The 23854-nt window shown below is 43.8% G+C and overlaps 1 protein-coding gene across 1 annotated transcript; it reads left to right on the forward strand.

Annotated features, from left to right (window-relative positions):
- The first annotated feature begins 20746 nt into the window (after positions 1–20746).
- LOC147684491 (olfactory receptor 1f45-like) lies at positions 20747–21673 on the forward strand. Its single transcript, XM_086942356.1, has one exon. The coding sequence runs from the start codon at positions 20747–20749 to the stop codon at positions 21671–21673; it is 927 nt and encodes a 308-aa protein (XP_086798482.1).
- The last annotated feature ends 2181 nt before the right edge of the window (positions 21674–23854 follow it).

Here is a 23854-nt window from a genome sequence, read left to right on the forward strand (position 1 = left end):
AGTTCTATCCACAGGCAACTCAACTCTATCGATGAGTCATACAATACATTTCTTGTACCTTTCCGGTGGCTCCGCCTGGAGCTGTGCCTTTGGCACCAGTACAGGGCGGGGGTCTAGTGATTAGTCCCGTCATGATAAACTCTGTGATTGAAAAACGTCCTTAGAATCGTGAGGATCTTCCCTTTTGGATTGCACAAAAAAATGTAACAGATTGATGCGATTTTTCTGCACACAAGTCCAGTGGAAAAATCACAGAATCCCTACTATGTGTTTGCCAAGTGGTCTGATTCCCCCTCTAGTGGACTACAACACCTGGAGGACGGTGTTTTTCTCAGTGTTATACTGTGCTTTGGCACCCCCTCCATGAGCGTTCTGACCAGTGTCCTAAAACGGGTACAGGATGAACATGAGACTGGCCCAGCCCTGGATCTGAGGATGAAATTAGTGGGAATTTTCCCTATTGTCTCCGATATGATTCTGGCTAACATTAAAGGTGAAGCAGTTTGCTTGCAGGTGCTCCAACGCCTTGTGGCTGTTGTGGATGCTGATTGGGAGGGACAGTTGCAGATGATTATGGCAGATGTCTATACATCCCTAGGTTGCAATAATTCGGGAGTCCGACCATTTACATAAGTGCAATGTAAACCCCCTCCGGAACAAAGAGGGTCGTCCAGTCTTTCCTAAGAAGGGCTGGAACAAATATTGGCAGCAACAGAAGCCTAGGTCTCATGCTGGTTCGCCTCCACCGGAGGCTTCTGAGCGTGGATATGATTTATGTGACCGCTCTAAAATTAAGCCACCTGAGAAGATCCAGGTTCCTGATCCCCATTCTCCTCTTTCCTTTCGGGAATCATCGGATCAACAATTTGTTGGAGGAGGATGACAGGATCACAGAGAGGGTGAGTCCACGCAACAAAGGAGAGACCCGCAGCACCAGTTTGATGTAAAAGTCAAATGGGAGGAACCACCTCCATATCGTGCCCCATTTTAGAAGAAGAAATTTACTGCTTTGACTGCAAAGTATGCTCCAGACCGTGAGAACCCTCCTCCTGGACAGGAGTTGGGCAGTAACTCTCCTTAGCAGGGCGGCCAAAGTTACCATAGTTTGGCAGATACTCCACAAGCGTCTGGAGGCGAAATCAACTGACACTTTTATTACTGTTGAGACCGCTGACACCCGCGTTGCTCCCCCTGATAGGATTCACCACATTGAACTTCAAATTGAAGGTGATAATCAACGCACAATAAATGCAGTCTTTTGGGATAATTTGACTTCTTCTTATGACATTTTGTTGGCGGAGGTTGATTGGCTTCCTCTGTTTGTCTTCGCTTCCTCTAGGGGCAAGGATTTAATTTTACCTTATTTTTCTCAATATGTCCCAGAAGAGACTAAACAAGTTTATGCTTCCGAGTGGGCTCTGGCCTTAGCTCCTACTTGGAATCGCAGTCAGGCGCGTTGGGATAGGGATTCACCATTGCATGTAAGTCCTTTGCGATCTACACCGCAACTTCCAAAGTTGAATCCACACCTAGATAGGACAAGACTGATTTGCCTTGGTTTGTACACACCCGTGGAGGCACAAGGCGAACAATATATGGAATGGAAAGAGGCTCAGAGCAAAAACTAATGTTGAGATTAATTTAATCATTCATTTAACCTCATTTTTATTTTCTCAGTGACTCCCACTAAAAGGAATGGGTATGTCCAGATGTGGGTCTGTTGGCCATCTATGGCCTTGGACTCATGCTGCACTCATTCATAAAAAGCAGAAGACTTGTAGTAGGAGGGTTTTTAAAAAATAAATCCAAGAAAAGTTTGATTAGGTAGTATTGTAGAAATGTGTGCACTTTTAAATAATTTGGAGAATTCTGCGAAATCCCACATATTTAAATGAAATAGAAATCTAGCACTATATTTTAGCACAAAGTGTGTCCTTGAATCGATTCACAAGGAAGCTTTATGTGCTAAAAATAGCACCAAAATCTTAAGTAGCGTGAACAACAGCCACTCACATTTTGGTCATTTATGTTGTTCCTGCACTATAGTTTTGACACAAAGTTGATTTAACTATACATAGTACAATTATGTAATTCTAGGAACGTTACATTAAAAGTGTCTGCAAAATTCCACAAATTAGTCAAATTTATATTTTTTCCAGGCCTAATAGGAATGCATGTCTTTCAGATATTTCTGCCTGAAGGTTACTAGGTTCCTCTAATGGTAGATGCCTGATGTAGGAGGAGTATTGAGGGCTAGAGTGCATATTTATGAACGCTTTTGTCACAGAGCTCTAACTGGAGTTACGGCATCGGTAAATGTTTTCCGCACTCTTAATTTTATTTGTATGTTCATTTTATTTTGGTTTTGTTTGTTTCGTAGTTAAGCATGGCAAGAGGTACCCTTTTGTTTTAAGAGGATTAGAAGAAATATTCACAGTTTTCAACACCAAAATTGTTTTATATACTAATAGGCATGAGGCGTCTTTAGCAAAAGCTGTTGACAATTGGTTAGAGTGTTCCTGATGTGTTATTTCTTTCACCCTACAGTATCTCCTAAAGAAGGCCGTTATGCCCAAAATGCATTGGGTTACAGACTTCACGTCATTTAATGAATGGATAATTTTGACATGCAGTAAAGAAGGCCTGGATGGTCATTGTCCAAGCACTTGAAAATCAAAATTACTATTCTCTTATACAAAACAAGTGAAAGAGGATTAATTAAAGAAAGTAGTTTAATGGACGAACTTTGGTTTATGATGATTTCTTGATCTGAATTGGTGGTTGTGCATCCTGGAACTGACAATTGTTCATGCATCAGCTTCACAATCGAACTCCTCTAAAGGTAGGACATTTGAAAACTTAAAAAGGTGCAAGTAAATACTTTCAAATCATGAGTAGGCACTGTGATAAAGATAAGGTAAATTTGAATTGTTTTAAGGAGAATCAGTTCAAGAGGCCAAAATGGCTATTTTCAACTCAATACAGACTCTAATTGGAAGCTGTTCATATTGATTTACTTTGCACTGCAAATAATGGATGTCAGACATGTATCTCAGCTTTCTAGCTACTCTGATTTGAACTGAATCCGTATGTAGCAGATGTTGAGGATCCAGCAATTCATTAAGGCCATGCCCTTATTCAAGATGTATTGATATAAAACCCTTGAACACTCTATCCCATATCATGTATAGCTGTTATGTAGGCAATGCTAACTCAATACTTAGATAACTTCCTTTCACTATCTCTTAATCATTAGAGGTTCCTTTCATTTTCAGTATACCATATGTGTGCTTTTTGCATCATCCATAAAATCCTGACCATCCTTGCCTGAGCTTGAGTCAGTTTCTAGTATAAGACTCTCTTAAAATACACAGACTCCATTTAGAGTTTGGAGGTGATGGGATATCTACCTAAAAGTTTTGTATGCAACATCTTCCAAACCTTCAATTCATCTGCCTCCTTTATAGGAGGAGAAACTATTCTGGTTCGGAAAGAAGGGCCAGTACTTGCTCCCTGATAGTAAACATCCTTACTGCCACTTGCTCATGTATGTTATTTTTCCCTGCTGGGGATTGCCAGAAGCAACCCTAGGGTGGATATAGCCTTGTGGGGTTCAAGGCATAGAGTGTAGAAAATAATTACCAGTGGCTGAGATTGATTCAAACTTTCCATGCGTCAAAGTTTTGTTTTCAGGTGAAAATGATTTAAGTACAATAAATATGCCAGTCAGTCAATTATCTTTATTCGATTATTAAAAATCATAAAAGAACGAGCATTATTACATAGCAACATTTCATCAGAGCACAAGTTAATACATAATTATAACAGACAATCAATGTTTAAAAAACACTAAAATCGCAATGTACAAAATGAATCATACGCAAATGTTAAAAATATTAAAAAGAGACTTTTTAAAAGACAAGGCGTTTAAAATAAATGAAATAAAAAGGGAAGTCAATGTTCAAGAGTAAGGTGCCTAAATCTTGTGCGGTGCTTATTTATACGTGCTCCTGCGACTAAAAAACTAGCACCATGAAAGGCTACTCTTGCATTAGGAAGGAGTTGCAAGAACATCAGGGCTGGTTTTACCTGAATGAAGCCTTGATTACGCAGAATTGGAAGCAAATATCTTTTTCTAATCTCAGTATAGTGTCCGCAAAACATGGTAAAGTGAATCGTGTCCTGGGTGGAAAAGTGATCACAATCACATGGTTCAGCATTATCGGGTCTATTCCAAGTTTTAAAATTGCCCAGAATGAAGTGGATCAAATCAAAACGGAATCTCGTTAGAAGGAAACGATGGTATGGTTTAGTTACCAGGAAAAGGTATGGTTCTATTCCTGGAACAGATGTCAACAAACAGTGTTTCCTTACCATGGGTTTTTTCAACTCTATGGCTTCCCTCTCCATGACATATAAGTTTGTCAGGGTATTTTTTACTATTTTAAGGTCTTCCTGTCTTATCAAGTCTGGAGATGAGAAAAGCTCCGGTCGACCGGCTAAAGTTAACTGCGTTTGTACGCATTTTACCCACGGGATGTTTTGGGCTCTATCCAGGGCTAAACAATCTTTTAAGATAATGTGATTTAATGTAAGCTCCTGGTTAAGCCAAGTTTTCATCCATCCGATGACTGGGGCTAGTTTTAAAAAGTCAGTTATATAGCCCAATCCTAGCTCTGTGTGTAATGCATAGATGGGAGTCGATTGGGGGACTGAAAGCAGAGATCTCAGAAATTTGTTTTCTACTTTCTGGATTTTATCATGACTAGTGTACCCCCAAATGACAGAGCCGTACTGGGCAACAGACAAGCATTTTGCTTTATAGACCTTAATAATGCTTTCCATGGGACGGGCACCTAGTTTTTTAGCAAAACCAAGCAACCCTGCTGCCGCTCTAGCAACAGCGTTGCTTTTAACGGAATGCTGGGGGCCCCAAGTGCCCTTTTCATCGAAGGTCACCCCTAAATATGGAAAAGATGGGACTCTCCTGACCTCTTTCCCAGCACAAAAGAATGCTTTCAACTTTCTTTTCCTGCCTGCGGCTCCTGCGATCATTACATGGGATTTTTCTGTATTGGTTTTCATGTCCAACGAGGTCATGAAGTCCCCAAAAGATGAAAGGAGTTTATTTAGTGCCACTCCGGAGCGTGCCAGAAGAACTGCGTCGTCCGCGTACAGGAGGACAGGTATCTTTGTCTCACCTGCACGCGGAATATTAGTGTGGGATGCTGCCAAGACTACCTCAAGATCGTTTATGTAAAGAGTAAAGAGGAGGGGGGCAAGGATACACCCATCCCTAAACCCCCTCTCTGACTTAAAGTGGCAAGTGCATCTTCCTTCCCTAGTCACTCTGACCGAGGTCATAAGGTCCCTATGTAACTCAGCCAGGTATCCAACCAAAGGGGGTTCGATGCCCATGGTCAAAAGGATCCTCCACAGCTTTGCCCTGTTGACCAGGTCAAAAGCTGATGAGAGGTCCATGAAGGCCATGTACAGGGAGCCCCCCTTGGCGATGACGTATTAATTTATGATTAGTTCTAGGTTTAGGCACTGGTCTAAGGTTTCTCTTTTGGCTCTAAAGCCGTACTGTGCATTTGATAAGACGCCCTTCCCTTCTAAAAGCTGAGTCAGTCTTCCTAAAAGGACTCTTTCCAAGATTTTAACACTAGAATCAATGAGAGAAATTGGCCTATAACAGGCCGGATCTGTCCTCTGTCCTTTTTTAAAGATCGGTACTATCGTGGACTTGGCCCAGCTAGTAGGAAAAATGAGATCCCTTGTAGCATTAAAAATGTTTGTGAGAATCTTGGAGCTTAATTCAGGAGCACTCTTAAAGAAATCTGCGGGGACCCCATCGGGCCCCGGTGCCTTTTTATAGAGTGCGTCATTAATTGCTTTTTTCTCCTCCTCTAAACTAAAGGGAGAGATGGTGGTTGTTGGTTGTGTGAGTGACATCTCGCAGTCTGGGGTAGTATCAGTACAACTGTAGATGTTACTGAAATGTGTCACCCACTGTTCATCTGGTATAATGCAATCTGCTCTCTGATTGTCTAGTCCCGTGAAGTATGGGTGGTTTATAATTGCCCAGAATTCGGCGCTATCTCTCTGTGTATCGGGCAATAATAAATCATTCCAGGCCTCATTTTTTATCTCAGATTTCCTCACCCTGATAGCATGACTGTATTGTTTCCTCAGTGATGCTATCTGCTCTTTATATCTGGGTTTGTTTTTTAGAGCCTTTAGGAGGATTGAGTGAGCCTTGGAGCAGTTTGAGTCAAACCATCTGGGGCCCCTGAGCCTATTTGGTTTTGTCTTTACGGTCAGGTCTGAATTGACCTGACGGCAAATTACATTGAAAGCCTCAATCATGGTGGCACCAGAATTCTTATTATCCAAACAAATGGCAACCTCCCCCTCAACTTTAGCCAGAGTTTCCTGTAAAAAGGTGATTGGGGTTACTTGGTCCCATTTCAGTCTCCGATTCTGATCTCTCGGGACTAATTCTGTCGCGCATAAAGCATCAATCTTCCTTTTTCCCAAGACTCCCTGGGATATAGTCTCCAAAATCACAGGGTTGTGATCGCTAAAAACTGTGGTTTCTACCTTATAATTAATAGCTTCAGGCAGAATACTTGAAGATAAAAAGATATAATCTATAATTGTGCCTGTGTCATTGCCCACATTTGTCGGTAACCTCGGGCCTGTAGAGCAACTACATGATTCATAAAGGTTAAAAGTAGCTAAGAGCAATTCCAAAGCCTCTCCGCGTGATGTGTGTTCGAAATGCGGTGGAGAGGAATAGGGGGAAAATTCCTCGTATTCCACATGACAATCCGCATGGCATGGGTGGATGTTAAAGTCTCCCATAAGGATCACCTCATACCCATGGGCACTATTCTCACTGTGGGTGGACAGGAAATCCTCTAGAGTTACCAAATGCTCGTTTGGGGTTTGACTGACAGGGGAATTATAAAAATTAACAAGAAGTATGGGGTGGGATTTTGATGTAGTCAGTTCAACCGCTAAACAATTTTTTGAATTAGATTTAATGTGTCTTGGCTTTCCTTGAATATCTAATGAGATGTATATAGCCAAGCCCCCCTTTGCGCTTCCTGCTTTACTAGGATCTGCAGGTACAATAAAGTGGGAAAAGCCGTCCAGAACCAGTCTGTCTGACTTTCCCATGTTTCTTGAAAGGCAAGGACGTCGTAGGATCTAATTATGTCCAGCCAGTTCTTGTCATTATATTTGGCTCTGAGACCAGCGATATTCCAGCTCATAATTCTACAGACCCTAATACCTGCAGAGTTCTGAGCTAATGAACTAAGAGCAGGCTGAGGACCCTCACCAATACTATCTTGTCTTGGGGAGAGTCAATCGTTTTGGTCCATGAAAGATAACAGGGCATAGCGATTGAATAGTTGAAGGGGTTGTGCAACAGGATTATGCTGTACTGAGTGATGATGGTGAGCTGCTACGTTATGCCTTGGGTCCTGGCCCCATCTGAGGTTCGAATCCCAATTGCTATCCCACCCTGGGGCAGGGGTCCTTGGGTAAGTATTATTCTGCTGTTCACCGTAGAAAAACTTTAGGGTTAAGGGAACAACAGTACTCCGTCTGCGTTGGGGAGGGAATAAGTTAGCAAGAATGTTGGGAAGGACATCTTGAGTTGAAAAACTCACTGCCACGCAGTCCCCTTTAAACTTTTTCGGCCGGTTTCCCAGCCAGGGGACCCTAGTTGCTGACTTAATTACACTTGCCAGATGGTGCTTTCCCCCTGGTGCTAGCCGCATGTTACTGGTTAGCCAGCGTAAGGCCTTGCTAGTGAGAGAAGTGGGGCTTTCCACTGTTCCCCCTTCCAGAGGAGGGACATTTGCTAGAACTAAAACCACAGGTGTGGCTTCAACTATGAATTGTAGGGGGTCCGTTGAGTGAGCTTGTACTGGGGGGATATTGACCGAAGGGGTTGTGTCTGTTGGAATGTTAACTGATAAAGGACCCTCCTTGTTAACAGTCGATGTTGGTGGATGAGATGGTGAATTCTCCTCAGGCAGTTGGTTTCCTACGCCTTCACCTACAGCATCTCCAACAACATTTCCCCCTGTGTTATTACTCAAATTTGTGACTATTGTAGTTAAATTTTCTACCCCACCTGCAACCATAGTATGAAGTCCACCCAGCTTCTTGACCTCCACTTGCAGTTTGTCAATTTTTGATATTAGAGGTTTAATAATACTGTTGATTTTTAACTCAAGGAAATCAGCAATTTTTTCAAAGAAAGCATCCTCAAAAGTGTAATTTGATTTATCCTCAACACTATTCACTTGCTTAGGTTTTGGGGTAATAGCCCTCTTCCGTCTTGTCCCTGAGCGTAACCCGCCCCGCTTTGGTGGATTTTTGGTGCATAGTCGTCTTGGCCTGGCGGCATGCCCTATAGGCGACTGCTCGTCCGCTGAAACGCAAGTCTGTTTCTCTTGTTCGAAGTCAGTGTCAATGTCTGTGTCGCCCTCAGCCTCTGCATTGGATCCCTCAGAGGCCGGGGCTGCGTTAACAGATGTACCAGTTATTCCTTGGGAAATAGGGCCGCTAGTAATGGCCACGCAATGAGCTTCTTGCAGTATGGTGTCATCAATCAAGATAGATGCGGAAGGGGACAGACAACGTAAATCAGGGGATTGGCTCAACCCCAGAGACTCTCTCCTCTGCACGTTTATTTTTTTAACAGTCTGAACAAGGTAATTGTCGATAGTGTTTTGCGGGACTTCCTCAGATTTTTTGGGCATGATTATAAGATACACGCAAACTCAGTGTTGTGCAAACAAAAATGGCAGGTAGCAAAATCTTAAAACGACGAGTCTTACTTTAGGAATGAGTCACGCAAATATTTCCTGCAGCGTTTCTGGCCCTGTCCCTGCCTCCTCCTGCCGATGAGGGCCGTCCCGCTCGCGTCCCGCGACGCGGGGGTTCTTCTCGCTTTATGGCGCCTGCTGGCACTCTCTGGCGCGTGTGTTGTCACCTCGCACGCGCCGCCGCGAGGCCTGCCGGGTGTTGTGGTCCCCCGGAGCGGCGGCGCGGAGTCTGATGGCTTCGTGACTCTTGGCGGTGGCGGCTGGAACGTCTGCTGCTTCTAGCGCCCCTTTCTGACTCTCGGCGGTGGCGGCGGTATGTGACTCTCCCCCCCATAAATATGCACAGGCATTAAGCACATGGCCGAAGCAGAACCTCCTCACTGGCAGGTATGGGAAAAATTGTGCATTCGCTTAGGGGTCTCACATTTTCCATTAAGGCTCAAGCACTGAATGGCATTAGGTCTGTAGTGGTCTTCCACATAGTCATGTTATGTCTTGGAAGAGTTTGATTCTTGAAAAAGTGGTCAGAATGGTTGGTAAAAGCAATGGAACCCTAAATATGAGCACATGACCAGAAGCCAGCGAGTACCATTAATGCAAGTTGAAAATAAAGTTGGAAAGAAAGCTCAAGAGAACTTGAAATCATGTAAAAGTAAATAAATTGGGTATGCACAGTCTGCCCAGAGAAATTAACACAGTGGAAAGGTTGGTCTGCTGAGAATGGTCAATCCTATTTGTGGAAAAGTTGCTGGGCACACCAGTTGCCACATGGTGCTTTTTCTCTGAAGAAATGTGCCTCTAATTCAGCTGAAAAGGTTTCAGGGGACCTACACCATGGCAAAAAATATACAGCCACCTGGCCTCGGTTTATCAGTGTCCAGGAGGCTGGGGGAAAAATATACCTTCTCAAGCCTAATCTGTCAAATTCTGGCACCTCTTGTGTGTTACCAGGGAAAGTTCATGGGATGATAACTTGCCCTACTGGGATGGCTGTTGACTAGTGAGGGGTTTCTCTTTGAAGCTCAATTGTGTCACACTAATGTGTGGAGAAGTCATGCTATGTACCAAGGGGGGTTGTAGCCATGTCAGGTACCCACATGACCTATCTTAAATCAATGACCTAGGATACAAATGTGGACAAATGAACGTCTGGTTGAAACCGATGTTCCACTGAGGTTGGGGATCAGTACTCACCTTCTGAGTTGAGAACTCAGTGCAGTTTCACCTGTTTTGTTATGAAATTGGAACATATTTGCATACCTGAAAGATGCTGAATGATGCAGAGGTAGTATGAAGGAAGACATTAAAAGTCATGGACTGAAACCTTTGCAATAAGTCTCATAATATTCAAATGTGTAAGATGTTTCTTGTTGAGGCGTTGAGTATCAAAAAAGCACCATGAGTCACTTTTGTTAAGCAACACTAGTATTATGGGATGGACCAAATGATGGTTTATGGTACAAAATGTTTACATTCCTCAGACCCAAAATAGAACTAGGTGATATATACAGTAAGACTTTTCAGACGAAAGTTGGAATCCACTAGTGGTGTGCCAACTCACCTTCCAAAATAACTAGCCATGAAGAGGGATGAGGTGACAAGTATCAAGTCCACACACAGTTGAGTGTGCTCTGAGTAGGAAGGCTGCTGTGGTGCACAGGGAAGCAAGGGATAACATGCCAGTCATTCCTAAGAGATGGATGAAAAGTGGCTCGAAGGGACTAGTGTATCCTTCCTTGGCCTTGGTGGATCAAAGGGAGCTGGGTTCGAGTCTGCAAACCCAGAGTGATGGAGCCAAGTGCCCTCAAGCCATTAAATATGAAATTGCATTGATTCAGGTGAAGCTGATAATAGCACTGGGAAAAGGGCTGGCACTACTGAGGATTCTGTATCAACTACAAATGGTCCAACATGAAGCTGGCAAGTCGACCTTATACAAATCAGTATAATGGCCTCTGTTTAACCCTGGGACCTATGACCTGGGACCCTGGTACCTTTGAAAGGAATTTCTCTCAACAATATAACCCTGTTAACTATAACATAAATGACTATTATAAATTATTTTTTTGTGATGGCCAGCGGGCTCTTTATGGCAAATGAATGGCCACAAAATATATCAGCAATTGGCAAAGGTTCCTTGTAAGGAATCCGCTCATTTTATTTTTAACGATACAGAAAGGGGGTGGTGATGAACAGAGTGTCTGAATTAAGCAGACCACTCTTACCCAGTCCAAAGATCAGGCCTTGATCCATCACCATTATTTATCTCACTGCCCCATCCCAGCTCAGAACCTGGCTATATGCAAATTAGTTTGTCCCTGGCCCAGTGCATCATGGGAACAGGGCAGACCAAACTACCAAGCCAATTCTTCACCAGAAAGGAGACAAGCTACCGGGGACCGGTTTCTGGCATTTCAGCCTCTTCGGCCCGGCTTGCTTGAATCCTGATGGAGCAGTGAGAAAGGGACTCATGTCTGAGTATACCCTGCCACACCTATAGTGGCCAAAAACGATACAGAAAGGGGGTGGTGATGAACAGAGTGTCTGAATTAAGCAGACCACTCTTACCCAGTCCAAAGATCAGGGCTTGATCCATCACCGTTATTTATCTCACTGCCCCATCCCAGCTCAGAACCTGGCTATATGCAAATTAGTTTGTCCCTTGCCCAGTGCATCATGGGAACAGGGCAGACCAAACTACCAAGCCAATTCTTCACCAGAAAGGAGACAAGCTACCGGGGACCGGTTTCTGGCATTTCAGCCTCTTCGGCCCGGCTTGCTTGAATCCTGATGGAGCAGTGAGAAAGGGACTCATGTCTGAGTATACCCTGCCACACCTATAGTGGCCAAAAACGATACAGAAAGGGGGTGGTGATGAACAGAGTGTCTGAATTAAGCAGACCACTCTTACCCAGTCCAAAGATCAGGGCTTGATCCATCACCGTTATTTATCTCACTGCCCCATCCCAGCTCAGAACCTGGCTATATGCAAATTAGTTTGTCCCTGGCCCAGTGCATCATGGGAACAGGGCAGACCAAACTACCAAGCCAATTCTTCACCAGAAAGGAGACAAGCTACCGGGGACCGGTTTCTGGCATTTCAGCCTCTTCGGCCCGGCTTGCTTGAATCCTGATGGAGCAGTGAGAAAGGGACTCATGTCTGAGTATACCCTGCCACACCTATAGTGGCCAAAAACGATACAGAAAGGGGGTGGTGATGAACAGAGTGTCTGAATTAAGCAGACCACTCTTACCCAGTCCAAAGATCAGGGCTTGATCCATCACCGTTATTTATCTCACTGCCCCATCCCAGCTCAGAACCTGGCTATATGCAAATTAGTTTGTCCCTGGCCCAGTGCATCATGGGAACAGGGCAGACCAAACTACCAAGCCAATTCTTCACCAGAAAGGAGACAAGCTACCGGGGACCGGTTTCTGGCATTTCAGCCTCTTCGGCCCGGCTTGCTTGAATCCTGATGGAGCAGTGAGAAAGGGACTCATGTCTGAGTATACCCTGCCACACCTATAGTGGCCAAAAACGATACAGAAAGGGGGTGGTGATGAACAGAGTGTCTGAATTAAGCAGACCACTCTTACCCAGTCCAAAGATCAGGGCTTGATCCATCACCGTTATTTATCTCACTGCCCCATCCCAGCTCAGAACCTGGCTATATGCAAATTAGTTTGTCCCTGGCCCAGTGCATCATGGGAACAGGGCAGACCAAACTACCAAGCCAATTCTTCACCAGAAAGGAGACAAGCTACCGGGGACCGGTTTCTGGCATTTCAGCCTCTTCGGCCCGGCTTGCTTGAATCCTGATGGAGCAGTGAGAAAGGGACTCATGTCTGAGTATACCCTGCCACACCTATAGTGGCCAAAAACGATACAGAAAGGGGGTGGTGATGAACAGAGTGTCTGAATTAAGCAGACCACTCTTACCCAGTCCAAAGATCAGGGCTTGATCCATCACCGTTATTTATCTCACTGCCACTGACTAATTTGCATACAGCCAGGTTCTGAAACTGGGATGGTGCAGTGAGCTAAAAAACGGTGTTGGATCTAGCCCTGATCTCTTGACTGGGTGAGAGCTTTCTGCTTAATTCAGAGACTCTGTCCCTCACCACCCCTTGTTGTAAACATTTTATTTTTAATGCAGAAAACAATTTACATTTCCCTACTGTTTTTATGAACTCTCATTTACATACTATTTTATTAGTGTTGTGTTTATGTATTATCTCCTTATTATAGCCCATTTCATTAGCACTGTTTCTTGTTATGATATATATGGTTTATTACAAAAATGTTAGGATGTTGGGAGAAGTGTCACCTCCCTGGAAGCCAGTTGATGGCACTATGTGGTATGGTACAAGCATTACATTAAAAACAAAAAAACCAATGAATCAATGCCTAGGGTGGCTTGTTTATCCTTCAGTTCTTAGGTCACAACATCATTAAACAGAAATATTTGAAATGTATAACATATTTTGCCATCTGTTGCTCTATGCACACTAAAGACACCTGTGAAGAGGAAGGAGGGTCCCAAGGCCCTCACAATCTGCTTAAATACCTGCTACTTTTGCAGCCAGAGCTCTGCGCCGACAGTGCTGCCTGCATTTATCATTCACAGTATCAGAGCAGTGCCGAGTATTCAGGAGAAGGGACTGAGCAGCCTATGTATGTGAGCCAAAGTGGGGGAGTGGAGGAACTGTGTTGTTTAGAACATATATAGTGTTAATATTTTTATGTTGATGCAGTTTTCCCAAACAATTAAAATGCTTGTCCTGTGTGTACTGATCCTGTCTTTGTACAAATACAGACAGACATTTCTTGATTGGAGGGAGGGGTTCCCAGGTGGTTGTAAATGTTTCGGTCACAAATTACATGAATTGCTAACCCCATGGTCGATAATTTAGCTGCAGCCATCTTCGCTGTGGTTGATGTTTGAGCCTGTGCAGGCATTTTTCCACATACAAGCCTTGATAGCTCTCTTCTAGGCATCAGTAGCTTAATCAGTGCCACACAATCACTAGCATAATGACTACCCTGTCCCTAATCTATACATTTTATGGGTGGTACCTGGAAGCTGCGCTTTGAGGTATCAGAAGTACATCTAGAGCTTATTGGAGCACCAATGTAGCCTCACATAGTCCCTACCATGGCTGCATGCCTTTAATCTGTGCTTTTTATTGGGATACTCCAACTACATTAGATGCAATAAAGCAAAAATTGATATCTCAATAAAAAGAACATTTAACAATAGACAAAGACAAATGCAATGGTATAGTAACAACCTGTAACAAACAGGCAATTGTTAGTACAGGACAGGATGAGTTGATTTGGAGCAGTAAACTAGCAAACATGAACTTCTGATTTGGGAATAATGGTTATTATTTCATAAAGCATAAACTCACTAACATGACATAACATTTAAACATAAATCAAATTGCAAAATTTGAACAGCACCACAACATCAATCACTGCATAAATAGAAAAATTTAAGAGTCTATAAGAGAAAAGTTTGACAGAATTTTTATTTTATTTTGTCAAATAAACCTTATCCCCCTCCTAGCACCTACAGCCCGAGGAGACGGGATGCTCTGGGTTATAAAGGGAATTAAGTGAGCCTGATAGTCTGTCAATATTGGCTCTGCAGACACAAATAGCAATGAATTGTGTGGAGAAAAAGGAATAACCTGACAATTATCAGCTGTCTGTGGCCATACACAAGCTGCACCTTATTTTTCCCTAATGTCTGAATTACACCCAGTATCACACCCAGGAGTTGTGCGAACTGTGTACTGACTACCTGAGACACAGAGATCTAAGCACAAAAATCTCTCTCTTCACTTCTTTGCAACACTGCCAGTGTTAGGAAATGGGCAGTCCCTAAGAAAACCACTTTACCTAAAAAGATAAGATTGAGGTGGTGACCCAATATAACACATCAAGGGCCTAAGTGTACGAGTTCTGTATGCTCACTGGCTCAAGTGAAATAAATAAGTGACTGAATAGAAAACACCAAGGGCCGGGGGTGTACCGGTTGTGTCATGTCCAGCAGATTAAGAAAAAAAATGAGGGACCCTCTATAAAACACCAAGGGCCGGGTGTGAGCCAGTTGTGTCATGCCCAACAGTTCAAGTGAAAATATTGTAGCTACCCTCACCTTCTCTAGCATATTGACTAGGGAAAAGTGATCTACCCAATTCTCCTAGTTTGCCATTCACCACATGCTGGGACTAAGGATCAGATGTAATCACCCTGTGAGGGCGGCCTCCGGACAGACTTCCCCCTGCGGATTCAGCAGAACTTCTAATCAGTTATGGTATCCGCTCACCGATCTTGTAGCACAGATGTGTATCAGTTCGGACAGGGGTCTTTATCCTTCGGCAGCAGTTGGGCTCAATAATCCAATCTCTCCTGACTGGCTTTCCAAAATGTAACTCGGATATGAATTTACCTAAAATAAATGAAAAGACATGAGATATTTGGCAAAACAAGAACTAATTGGTTTATGTAAATGCAGCGAGCGGGAGAGTATTGACAGAGTTGTGTCTGAAGAAAGTCTTTTTCTGTACAGAGTTTCAGCCTACAATATATACATCTTGTGAGGTGCAATAAACCTGAATGCTTGGAAAAGCATCTCAGTCGTAAATAACAAGTATGGTCATCTGATAACTTAACCTTGGGGAGAGCTAGTGTGGGCCAGTGTATATGTGTCCAGATGTATGGTATGGGGAGCGTGAGATCACTACGTGTGGTGTGAATGATGTGTCCTGCTTGGCTGAGTGCTTATATCTACATGCAGCATCGAACTTTGTAGTATTTTTGGGGAAGTGCACCTCCAGCCAAATGTGTCTTATTAAGGCCAATTTCCTCTGACCTGTTCATGGTACAACTGTCTATGTGTGGGAAGATCAGGGTTTTCCCCGGTTGCTCTTTTGTCTTTGGGCTAAGCGAGACCCCACCAGTGACCTGTCACTCTATAGGTGTGTTTTGGGGTTGCAAGGCCTGTCTGACTCTGAGTCAATAGGGAGGTCACTTTGGGTGAATCCGACAGCATTTATACGAGTTTTTAAGAACTTCTACAAATGATGTGGTGGTCATTGATATAATTTTTTACCAACATCCTCAGTATTGTGAGTACAGTTGTCATAGCATACATCGATATTGCCTTAACTGATATTGACATTGTTATGCATGCCTAGATCATGGCGTATGTTGACATTGTTTTTACTGGTATTGACATTGTTATGTACGCATGGACACTGACATTGCATTTATTGGTATTGGCGTTGTTATGTGAGCATAGTTTATGGCAAACATTTACATAGAATTTATTGGTATTGTCGTTGTCGGGCCTGCATATATCATGGTAGTCATCAACATCGCATCCACCCTGCCTAACAGCTCCTTACACAGCATTGTTCATGAAAGGTAGCTCCTACTCTGTAAATGGGAACTGCAGGAATTGGAGGGTGTAGTCAGTGGTTCTATTAGCGACTACATCCTCTGTCTGATGCCCCTTTGCTTTGGGCCATTTGCCTGGTATTTGTGTCCTTGCTTTCATGAAGGTGACTGCACATTCAGTTCCTTGAAACAGCATAAGTAGTTATGGAAGCCTGCTTCTATGCCCAAATATGACAACCAGCATACTGCAAGACAGTCCTATTGCTGACTCTGCATAAAAGGAGCATCTGCAATGTAATCCACTATCTAAACAGCTTGCCTCTTTGCCGCATTTTTGGGTTAGTATTCAGAGTCAAATAGAATTAGATTACTTTAATTGAATTTAGATATACTGAAGTCCTCAGCAAAATACATAAAACCCTTTCAAATGAGGTACCTAGGAGTCCACCTAGCAAAAAAAATTGAAGAAATTCCAAAAATAAATCTAGATAGAGTCATCAAGGATACAAACGCCCTACTACAACGATGGTCCTCTCTCCCTTTAAATATCTATGGGAGGGTGAACCTTCTGAAGATGATTATTCTCCCCAAAATCACATTCCTATTTAAATCTATTCCTTTATCTTTTCCAGAATCTTTAATTAGAAAGCTGCAAGGGAAATTGGGATCATTTATTTGGAACTCTAAAGCCCCGCGAATCGCATGGAAAAAATTAAGAAGAAGCTTAAAAACAGGAGGATTGGCTTTTCCAGACTTACTTCTTTACTGCCAGGCATTTCATTTCAAACATTTTAGATTAATGGCGGGTTTAATAGACCAATCATCTATGGGTTTGCTATTTTCTGCCCTATTACAGGATGTCCCTCAGGGATTACACTATTTCCTCTTCAAGTTCGGGGACCCAAAATTCTTTAAAAAAGTAAGGCTGAAGATTTTGGGGGCAGCCCTGAGAAATTGGGTATTTGTGAGGAACAAGTTGAATATACCTTACTACGCACCACAGGCCCCTTTATGGGATTCACCAGGTCTTCCAGCATGCCTAAACGACCATCTGTCACTGCCATTAAAACGGGCAGGGTTGAATCACTGGGGGGATTTGCAGGAGGATGGACAGCATTTGAGTTGGGATATGTTTTTCAATCTGACAAGGGGTACCCTCACCAGATTTAAATACTATCAATTATCTGGGTGGTGGGCAACAAGGCCAATAAGACCCTCAGATAGTAAATCCCCGAATCCCAAATTCGATGCGGTGACGAGAGGTGGTAGGTGGAAGAGTCAAATATACTTCTGGTACTCAGCGCTACTAGAGGGCGAAGAAGTGACAGAAGCGGAGGTAGATAAACTGTGGTCCAACGCTGTAACATTGGACAGTGGGACTTTTTTTTTTTTTTAACTTTTATTTACATTTGCACTCATATACAAACCCGGGCCTACAACCCCCAGGGCTGGCCGCTAAGCAGTTCAGTACAGTATCACAATCAATGTCAGAGCAATTGTCCCTGGGGAGCATAGTAATTCAAATTACCAAGCACAGCGGTTGTGAATGCAATGCGATGCGACAACAGGATAGGAGGTTTTCATTTTTCAATATAAAATAGAAAGGATCAGGTATCATATAGTGTCTCGGATCACAAAAAGGGGGGGTGAACAGAAAAACGATGTGTCCATACCAAGTTTGCTACCATGAGAATCAACGGCGTTTAGACATGCGACATCAGGATAGACAGCACATTATTAATATCTACATCATCATTACTGTCCGCCCCGCAGCGCCAAGGCCCCGGAGAGGTCGAGGCACAGGTGTAGAGATAAGGGTGCAAAGGAAGCCGAACCCACTACACTAACCCGGAAAAGGAAAGGAGAGAAAGGCTAGAAAAGAGAAGAAGAAAAAGAGGCCATAGAACAAAGATAAAAAACTAAATACCCACCCCCACGCCCCCCCACCCTGCACCCCTGCAAATGACTACGGCCACCCCCCATGCAGCGTGCCTGTCGCCCAGCAACCAGAGCCCGAAATATAGGAGAAAGGGAAGAGAAGAAAGGAAAAGAAACCCCACTCGAGAGGGGAAATCGGAGGAGGGCATAATATTACGGACTCCCGGTCTCCTTCCCCCACCATAGCCAACCCTGCCCCGGAATCCGGTAGGACAGTAAAGCAATCCCGTCAACCATAACCCCCCAACGAGTAACCCAGACAAGAATCTCAACCCTGGCCCCTTCGATCAAATGTATTAAGGTTGGCAATTAAGGGAAGTCCTTTACACACAATGTCACAGAAGTCTGCAGAACAGGAGCGCATAGATGTAGGTAGCTGGTACCACTGTCGCCCCTCCCCATCTCCGAGACCGAGCTTCATCCCATCCGCCATCTTGAAAGACCGGTGGAGGAGGGGAATCGACACAGTCCAGAACAGCATACAGTGCAAAGTAGATGATTCCGTTATGGGGCCGGCATGTAAATGTTCCGAAGGGTGCAAGATCAAAGGTTTCAACGGTTCAATTGGGTGTCCAGGCACATTCCAATCCGGCAATTCCATCACAATAGGGACAAGCACTGTTTCCACCGCCGGGTCTAAATACACCTCCGAATCATCCATTGCAACATGGGCTGGCTGCCGGGTCACAAGCGTCGAGTCAGGGTCCGGTCTCAAGCCTGTGGTTTCATCCATCGTAGACAGCAAGTCTCGAGTCCGGGCTTTGATAGTGCCCTGAAGCGCCATAAGTGCCTCCAGCACCGTCAGCAAAGACGGGCCAGGTCGAACCCGCTCCGTTAAACTTGTTCTGTCCACAGGCATGGTAGTCCCCATGGAGAGGCGCCTTCTCCGGGGCAAGGTTAGGCGGAGCAGGAATAAGCTGTGAGGGAACGGCGGTCAGCGAGCAGTGGTACGCGGCGAGGCACCGACCCGGGGTAATCGGCAATGTGAGTGCCGGATCCCCGGTCGGGGACCCTCACAATACAGTACCGTGCGTCACTCGTCGCCTCACCTGCTATAGGGCACCAGGCAGCTGATGGTAACAAGATAATCGACGAAAAAGTTCGAGTGAACCGGAGACCGGGCCCAACCGCATTCAGCAACCCATTGTTGTTCAGCTCGGACCCGGCAGGGCCAGCACTGGAGATCCCGGCTTCCCAGGTGGGTTAGGCCTCAGTACGGACTTTGACGTATCTTCGCTCCACGACGGCGGAAAAGCTCCGGGATTACACCACTGGAGTGTGGGACAGATCACCCATACGGATCCGGTTCAGGTGAGCAGGATTACCAACAGGATAGTGAAGCATAGAACGGAGGTCAGCGGAGCCGGGAGACTATGCGGCCATCTTGGCTGATGTCGTGGCTCCTCCTCAGACAGTGGGACTTTTATGGGTTTTTGGTATGACTCTTTTAGCATTTCAAACGCAATATTAAAGCCAGCAGCACTAAAAAGAAATCATTTGTACACAATGTACAGGGTTTATATAATTCCTAAGAAACTGGCCAAATATACCAATATAGTTTACCATTGCCCGAGATGTGGTCAGCCGAAAGCGGATGATGTCCACATGTTTGCCGATTGTCCCGAACTAAAAGAATACTGGGACAAGATAAGTGAATTTCGGGAAAATGTTCTTTCTATGTCGATCACAATCTACACCCCCACTATACCATCAGGGCTTATTCCGGGCTATAAAATTAATGATCTCCCGACTAAATTTGTTTTTTATGTCATCTTACTTGCAAGGCGTGAGATCTGTAGATCCTGGAAGGAACCAGCTCCACCCACCTTCTCAAGCTGTTTACGGCAAATCATGTTAATCAGTAAGTCAGACATGGCTTGTGATCCCGCGAGTAAGGGTAATGTTTGGGCGGCCCTGGAGACTTGGCAACTTCGATGATTGGTTTTCCAATGATTTATCTGGAGCCCTGCTGGTTCCCTGGACTCCAAAGTAGCATGGGCGCCCACAGGTCGGTGAAAAGGAGTTTGGAGGGGAAGGTAGCGGCTACTTGAGGGTGCAGGCTTACCATCTTGCTTTTGGCTGATAACAACAAGGGCCGGATCAGGACGACCAAAGTGCATTGTGGCGCCAGTTTCCCATCAAGAGTTCGAATCATGGTATATGAGGATTAACAAAAAAAACCCACAAAAAAAACCCTTTCAAATGTCCAGCTGAATGCAACTGTCCACTTAACTTACTATGATCACAAGGTAGACCTACCCGTTTCCGTCTACCTCAGCGTTCTTCACCACCCATCTCTCCTCGCACCAGACTGTACCATAAACCTTGGCCAAGTTTACCTGATCCAAATAGTGAGCACTTTTAATGAACATCAAAGTCATATTTCACTTGCTAAGTGACAATGGGAAATAAATCAAAATGGATACCCTCATGTGCTGCAATTCGAAAACAGATAGCTTAGTATTTGGACAGTTAATTTTATAATGTTTAAAAAAATAATTAAATACTAATGATGTCACGTTTGCTTTAATCCTACAGGGAGACTACCTCAATGGTGAAGGAAAACCAAAGCATCATGGCTGACTTCATTCTTCTGGGACTATCAACAAACCCTCAGCTCAATTGCTTCCTCTCTGTGCTCTTCTTCTTCATTTATTTTACCACCCTGATTGGAAATGTTGCCATCATCTCGGTGATCATCAGAAGCCCCCGGCTGCACACTCCAATGTATTACTTTCTCTGCAATCTGTCCATGGTGGACATCTGTTTGTCAACGACCACAGTCCCCAAACTGCTGTTCAATCTCTTTTCTGGGCAAAACACCATTTCATTCTCTGGGTGTTTCATCCAGATGAATTTCTTCTACTGTCTTGGAAACATGGACAGCTTTATCCTTGCGCTGATGGCCTTTGACCGATATGTGGCAATCTGTGACCCCTTGCACTACAGCAGCATTATGACCTGGCGACTTTGTGTCCAGTTGGTGATTGGTTCCTGGGTGACACTGTTCTTGAATGCAATGTTGCATGCAGCCATGGCCGCCAGGCTATCATTCTGCGGCTCCAAAGAAATCCAACATTTCTTCTGTGATAGCCCACCCATACTGAAGCTTTCCTGCTCCAGCACTTTTGCCAATCGAATACTCATTTTTACTATAGTCCCTCTCACTGTCATGGGGCCCATGATTTTAGTTCTGATATCATATATCAAAATAATTTCCACTGTACTGAAGATTCAGTCATTGCAGGGAAGGGGCAAAGCATTTTCCACCTGCACACCACACCTTATTTGTGTTGCATTGTACTTCGGTGCAATTTTATTCACCTACATCAAGCCATCATCAAGTTACTCCTTTGAATATGACAGGGCGATCAGTGTTGTATACAGTGTGGTGTGCCCCATGGTAAATCCATTCATCTACAGCTTGAGGAACAAGGAGCTTAAAGGGGCTCTTCGGAAAACTTGCAATATATTCTGAGAAGCATCACATTCAGAAAGGAGGAAGTAATGACGGATGATGCAACATGAACCTCTGGCTCTTACATCTCTGGCTTGAATTTTTCTGTGGTTCCAGAACTAATAGGTAGCCACAGGTCTATAACCTCGTCCTGAGTGGACATATCACGATTGTCAACCAGAAACACTCACAAGTTTCAATGTATACTTCTAGAAAACATTTGTGAAAGCCATTTTGTGGCTACTCCAAAGTATGTCAATTTGTTGTAGTGCACAAACTCACAGGTATTTCTCACCCTGTAACCAAATGCAAACAAGTACACCTACATTTAGTGCACATTTCCAGCATGGAACTATGGGCTAGATGTAGGTAAATAGGTTTTACCGATTCTAAAATACCGAATTTTACCGATTAGGTATTTTAGAATAAGTAAATCCTATGTAGGTAATTATTCGGTAAAAATTACTGAATCGTTAAGATTCGGTAATTACCGAATCGGTAAATACCGATTTGGTAAATAGGGAAGTAGTCAAGGGTGGCAGGGCATCACTTTGACACCCTGTTGCACCCCTAAATAGTGCTGGTGTGCACATGTGGCATACATACATGCCCTAAGGGCATGTCTGTCTGTCACATGGCACAGGTGTAAATGCACACATTTGCATTTACACAGGAATTCCTTATTTACCACCAACCAATAGCCTACCTACATCTGGCCCTATGACACAAATATGATACTACCATGGATCTCACTGTGCAGGGCATTTGACCCATCTGGGTTCTACTAGACTAAAATGCAAAATAAATCAACTTGACAGTGCTAAGGCAAGTGCAATTTGTAAGCTATGATTTTTTCCCTCTTTTATTATTTTACTTTTACTTCATACAACAGAGTAACAAAAAAAGGGAAACAACCAAGCATAATTCTTGCCAAGAAAAGGGAAGTAATAGGGGGAGGAAAGGAGAAGAACAATGAAGCCGAATTTCAACAGGACTTAATCATTCCATCGAAAGCTAGACCATACCTGCTCGAATTTCGTACCTAACTAAGGCAAATAGATGTCGCTCTAGGCCCCCTAAACCTATAGAGTAAGTCTTTTTTCCCAATGGGAGATCCCACCTAGTTGGGCTGTTAGAGTTAGAGTCATTTCCTCCCAGTATGCTTTGAGTTTAAGACACTCCACAAACATATAGGTTAGGTCCCCTGCTAAAAGAAAACCTTCTCCCAAGCTTTGGTCTGTGTCCACTTAAAAATACAGCTGGGTGCATAATAAAACATAAAAATGGTTTTAAATTGCTGTAACTTGAATCTGACTGATATCACCGGTTGATCTATTACCTCTAAGTCCTCCTGAATCTCTGTGACACATACTTCCTTTGCCAAAAGTTCTGGCCAATTTGAAGCCATTCTCATGCTGTCGTCCAGGGCACCCCCCGCCAGTTGTCTGTAAAAAAGACCGATAGTAAGATAATTCGATGTAGAGTATTGATAAGCAAGAATTTCAGGTGGATTAAGTTAGAGCACTGCTGGAAATAGTCCCTAAATTGGAGGTATATAAAGAAAACATTGTGTGCAAGCACAAACTGTTCTTGCAGTGCAATAAAAGTCTTAAACCCTTTTGAGTCATACCTTGCCCAACAGTGTTTAGCCCCTTTTGATGCCACACCTTTGAGACTGAGGGCCAGATGTAGGTGGCCCAATACCCCTGACGTGGCGTCGAAGCGTTTTTTCGGCGAGTAGCACGCTACTCCGGGACCCATAGAGGATTAGTGTTGAATTAAAATAGTGAAACATCTAAGTACATTTTAAGTGGTGGATAGGTTAGTCAGTTATTTGGATTTGGAATGATAGCAGAAGGATAGAGGAGAACAGAGGTTTGTATTTATATAAGGCTTGTTGACGCACGCTATTCAGGAAGCCTACAAAGGATTAGTGGTGAATTATTAAGGTGAAATATGAAGTAATTTCAGTGTTGGATATTAGTCAGTTACTTGGAGTGAGAAGGATAGCGGAGGGATAAAAGGGGAAGAAAGATTTGCATTCATATAGCACGTGTTACCCCTGATGGGTGTTGAAGCGCTTTTCTGGCGAGTAGCACGCCACTCCGGAACCCATAAAGGATTACTGTTGAAAATTAGTATAGTAAAAATATTAAGTAATTTGAGTAGTGGATATGTTATTCAGTTATTTGGGTAGTATAT

Source organism: Lissotriton vulgaris, chromosome 10 (genome assembly GCF_964263255.1).
Source record: "Lissotriton vulgaris chromosome 10, aLisVul1.2, whole genome shotgun sequence".
Lineage (NCBI taxonomy): Eukaryota > Metazoa > Chordata > Amphibia > Caudata > Salamandridae > Lissotriton > Lissotriton vulgaris.

Excerpts from the sequence above, each read along its gene's own strand:
- LOC147684491 (XM_086942356.1), top strand. The coding sequence starts at position 20,747 with ATGGTGAAGGAAAACCAAAGCATCATGGCTGACTTCATTCTTCTGGGA.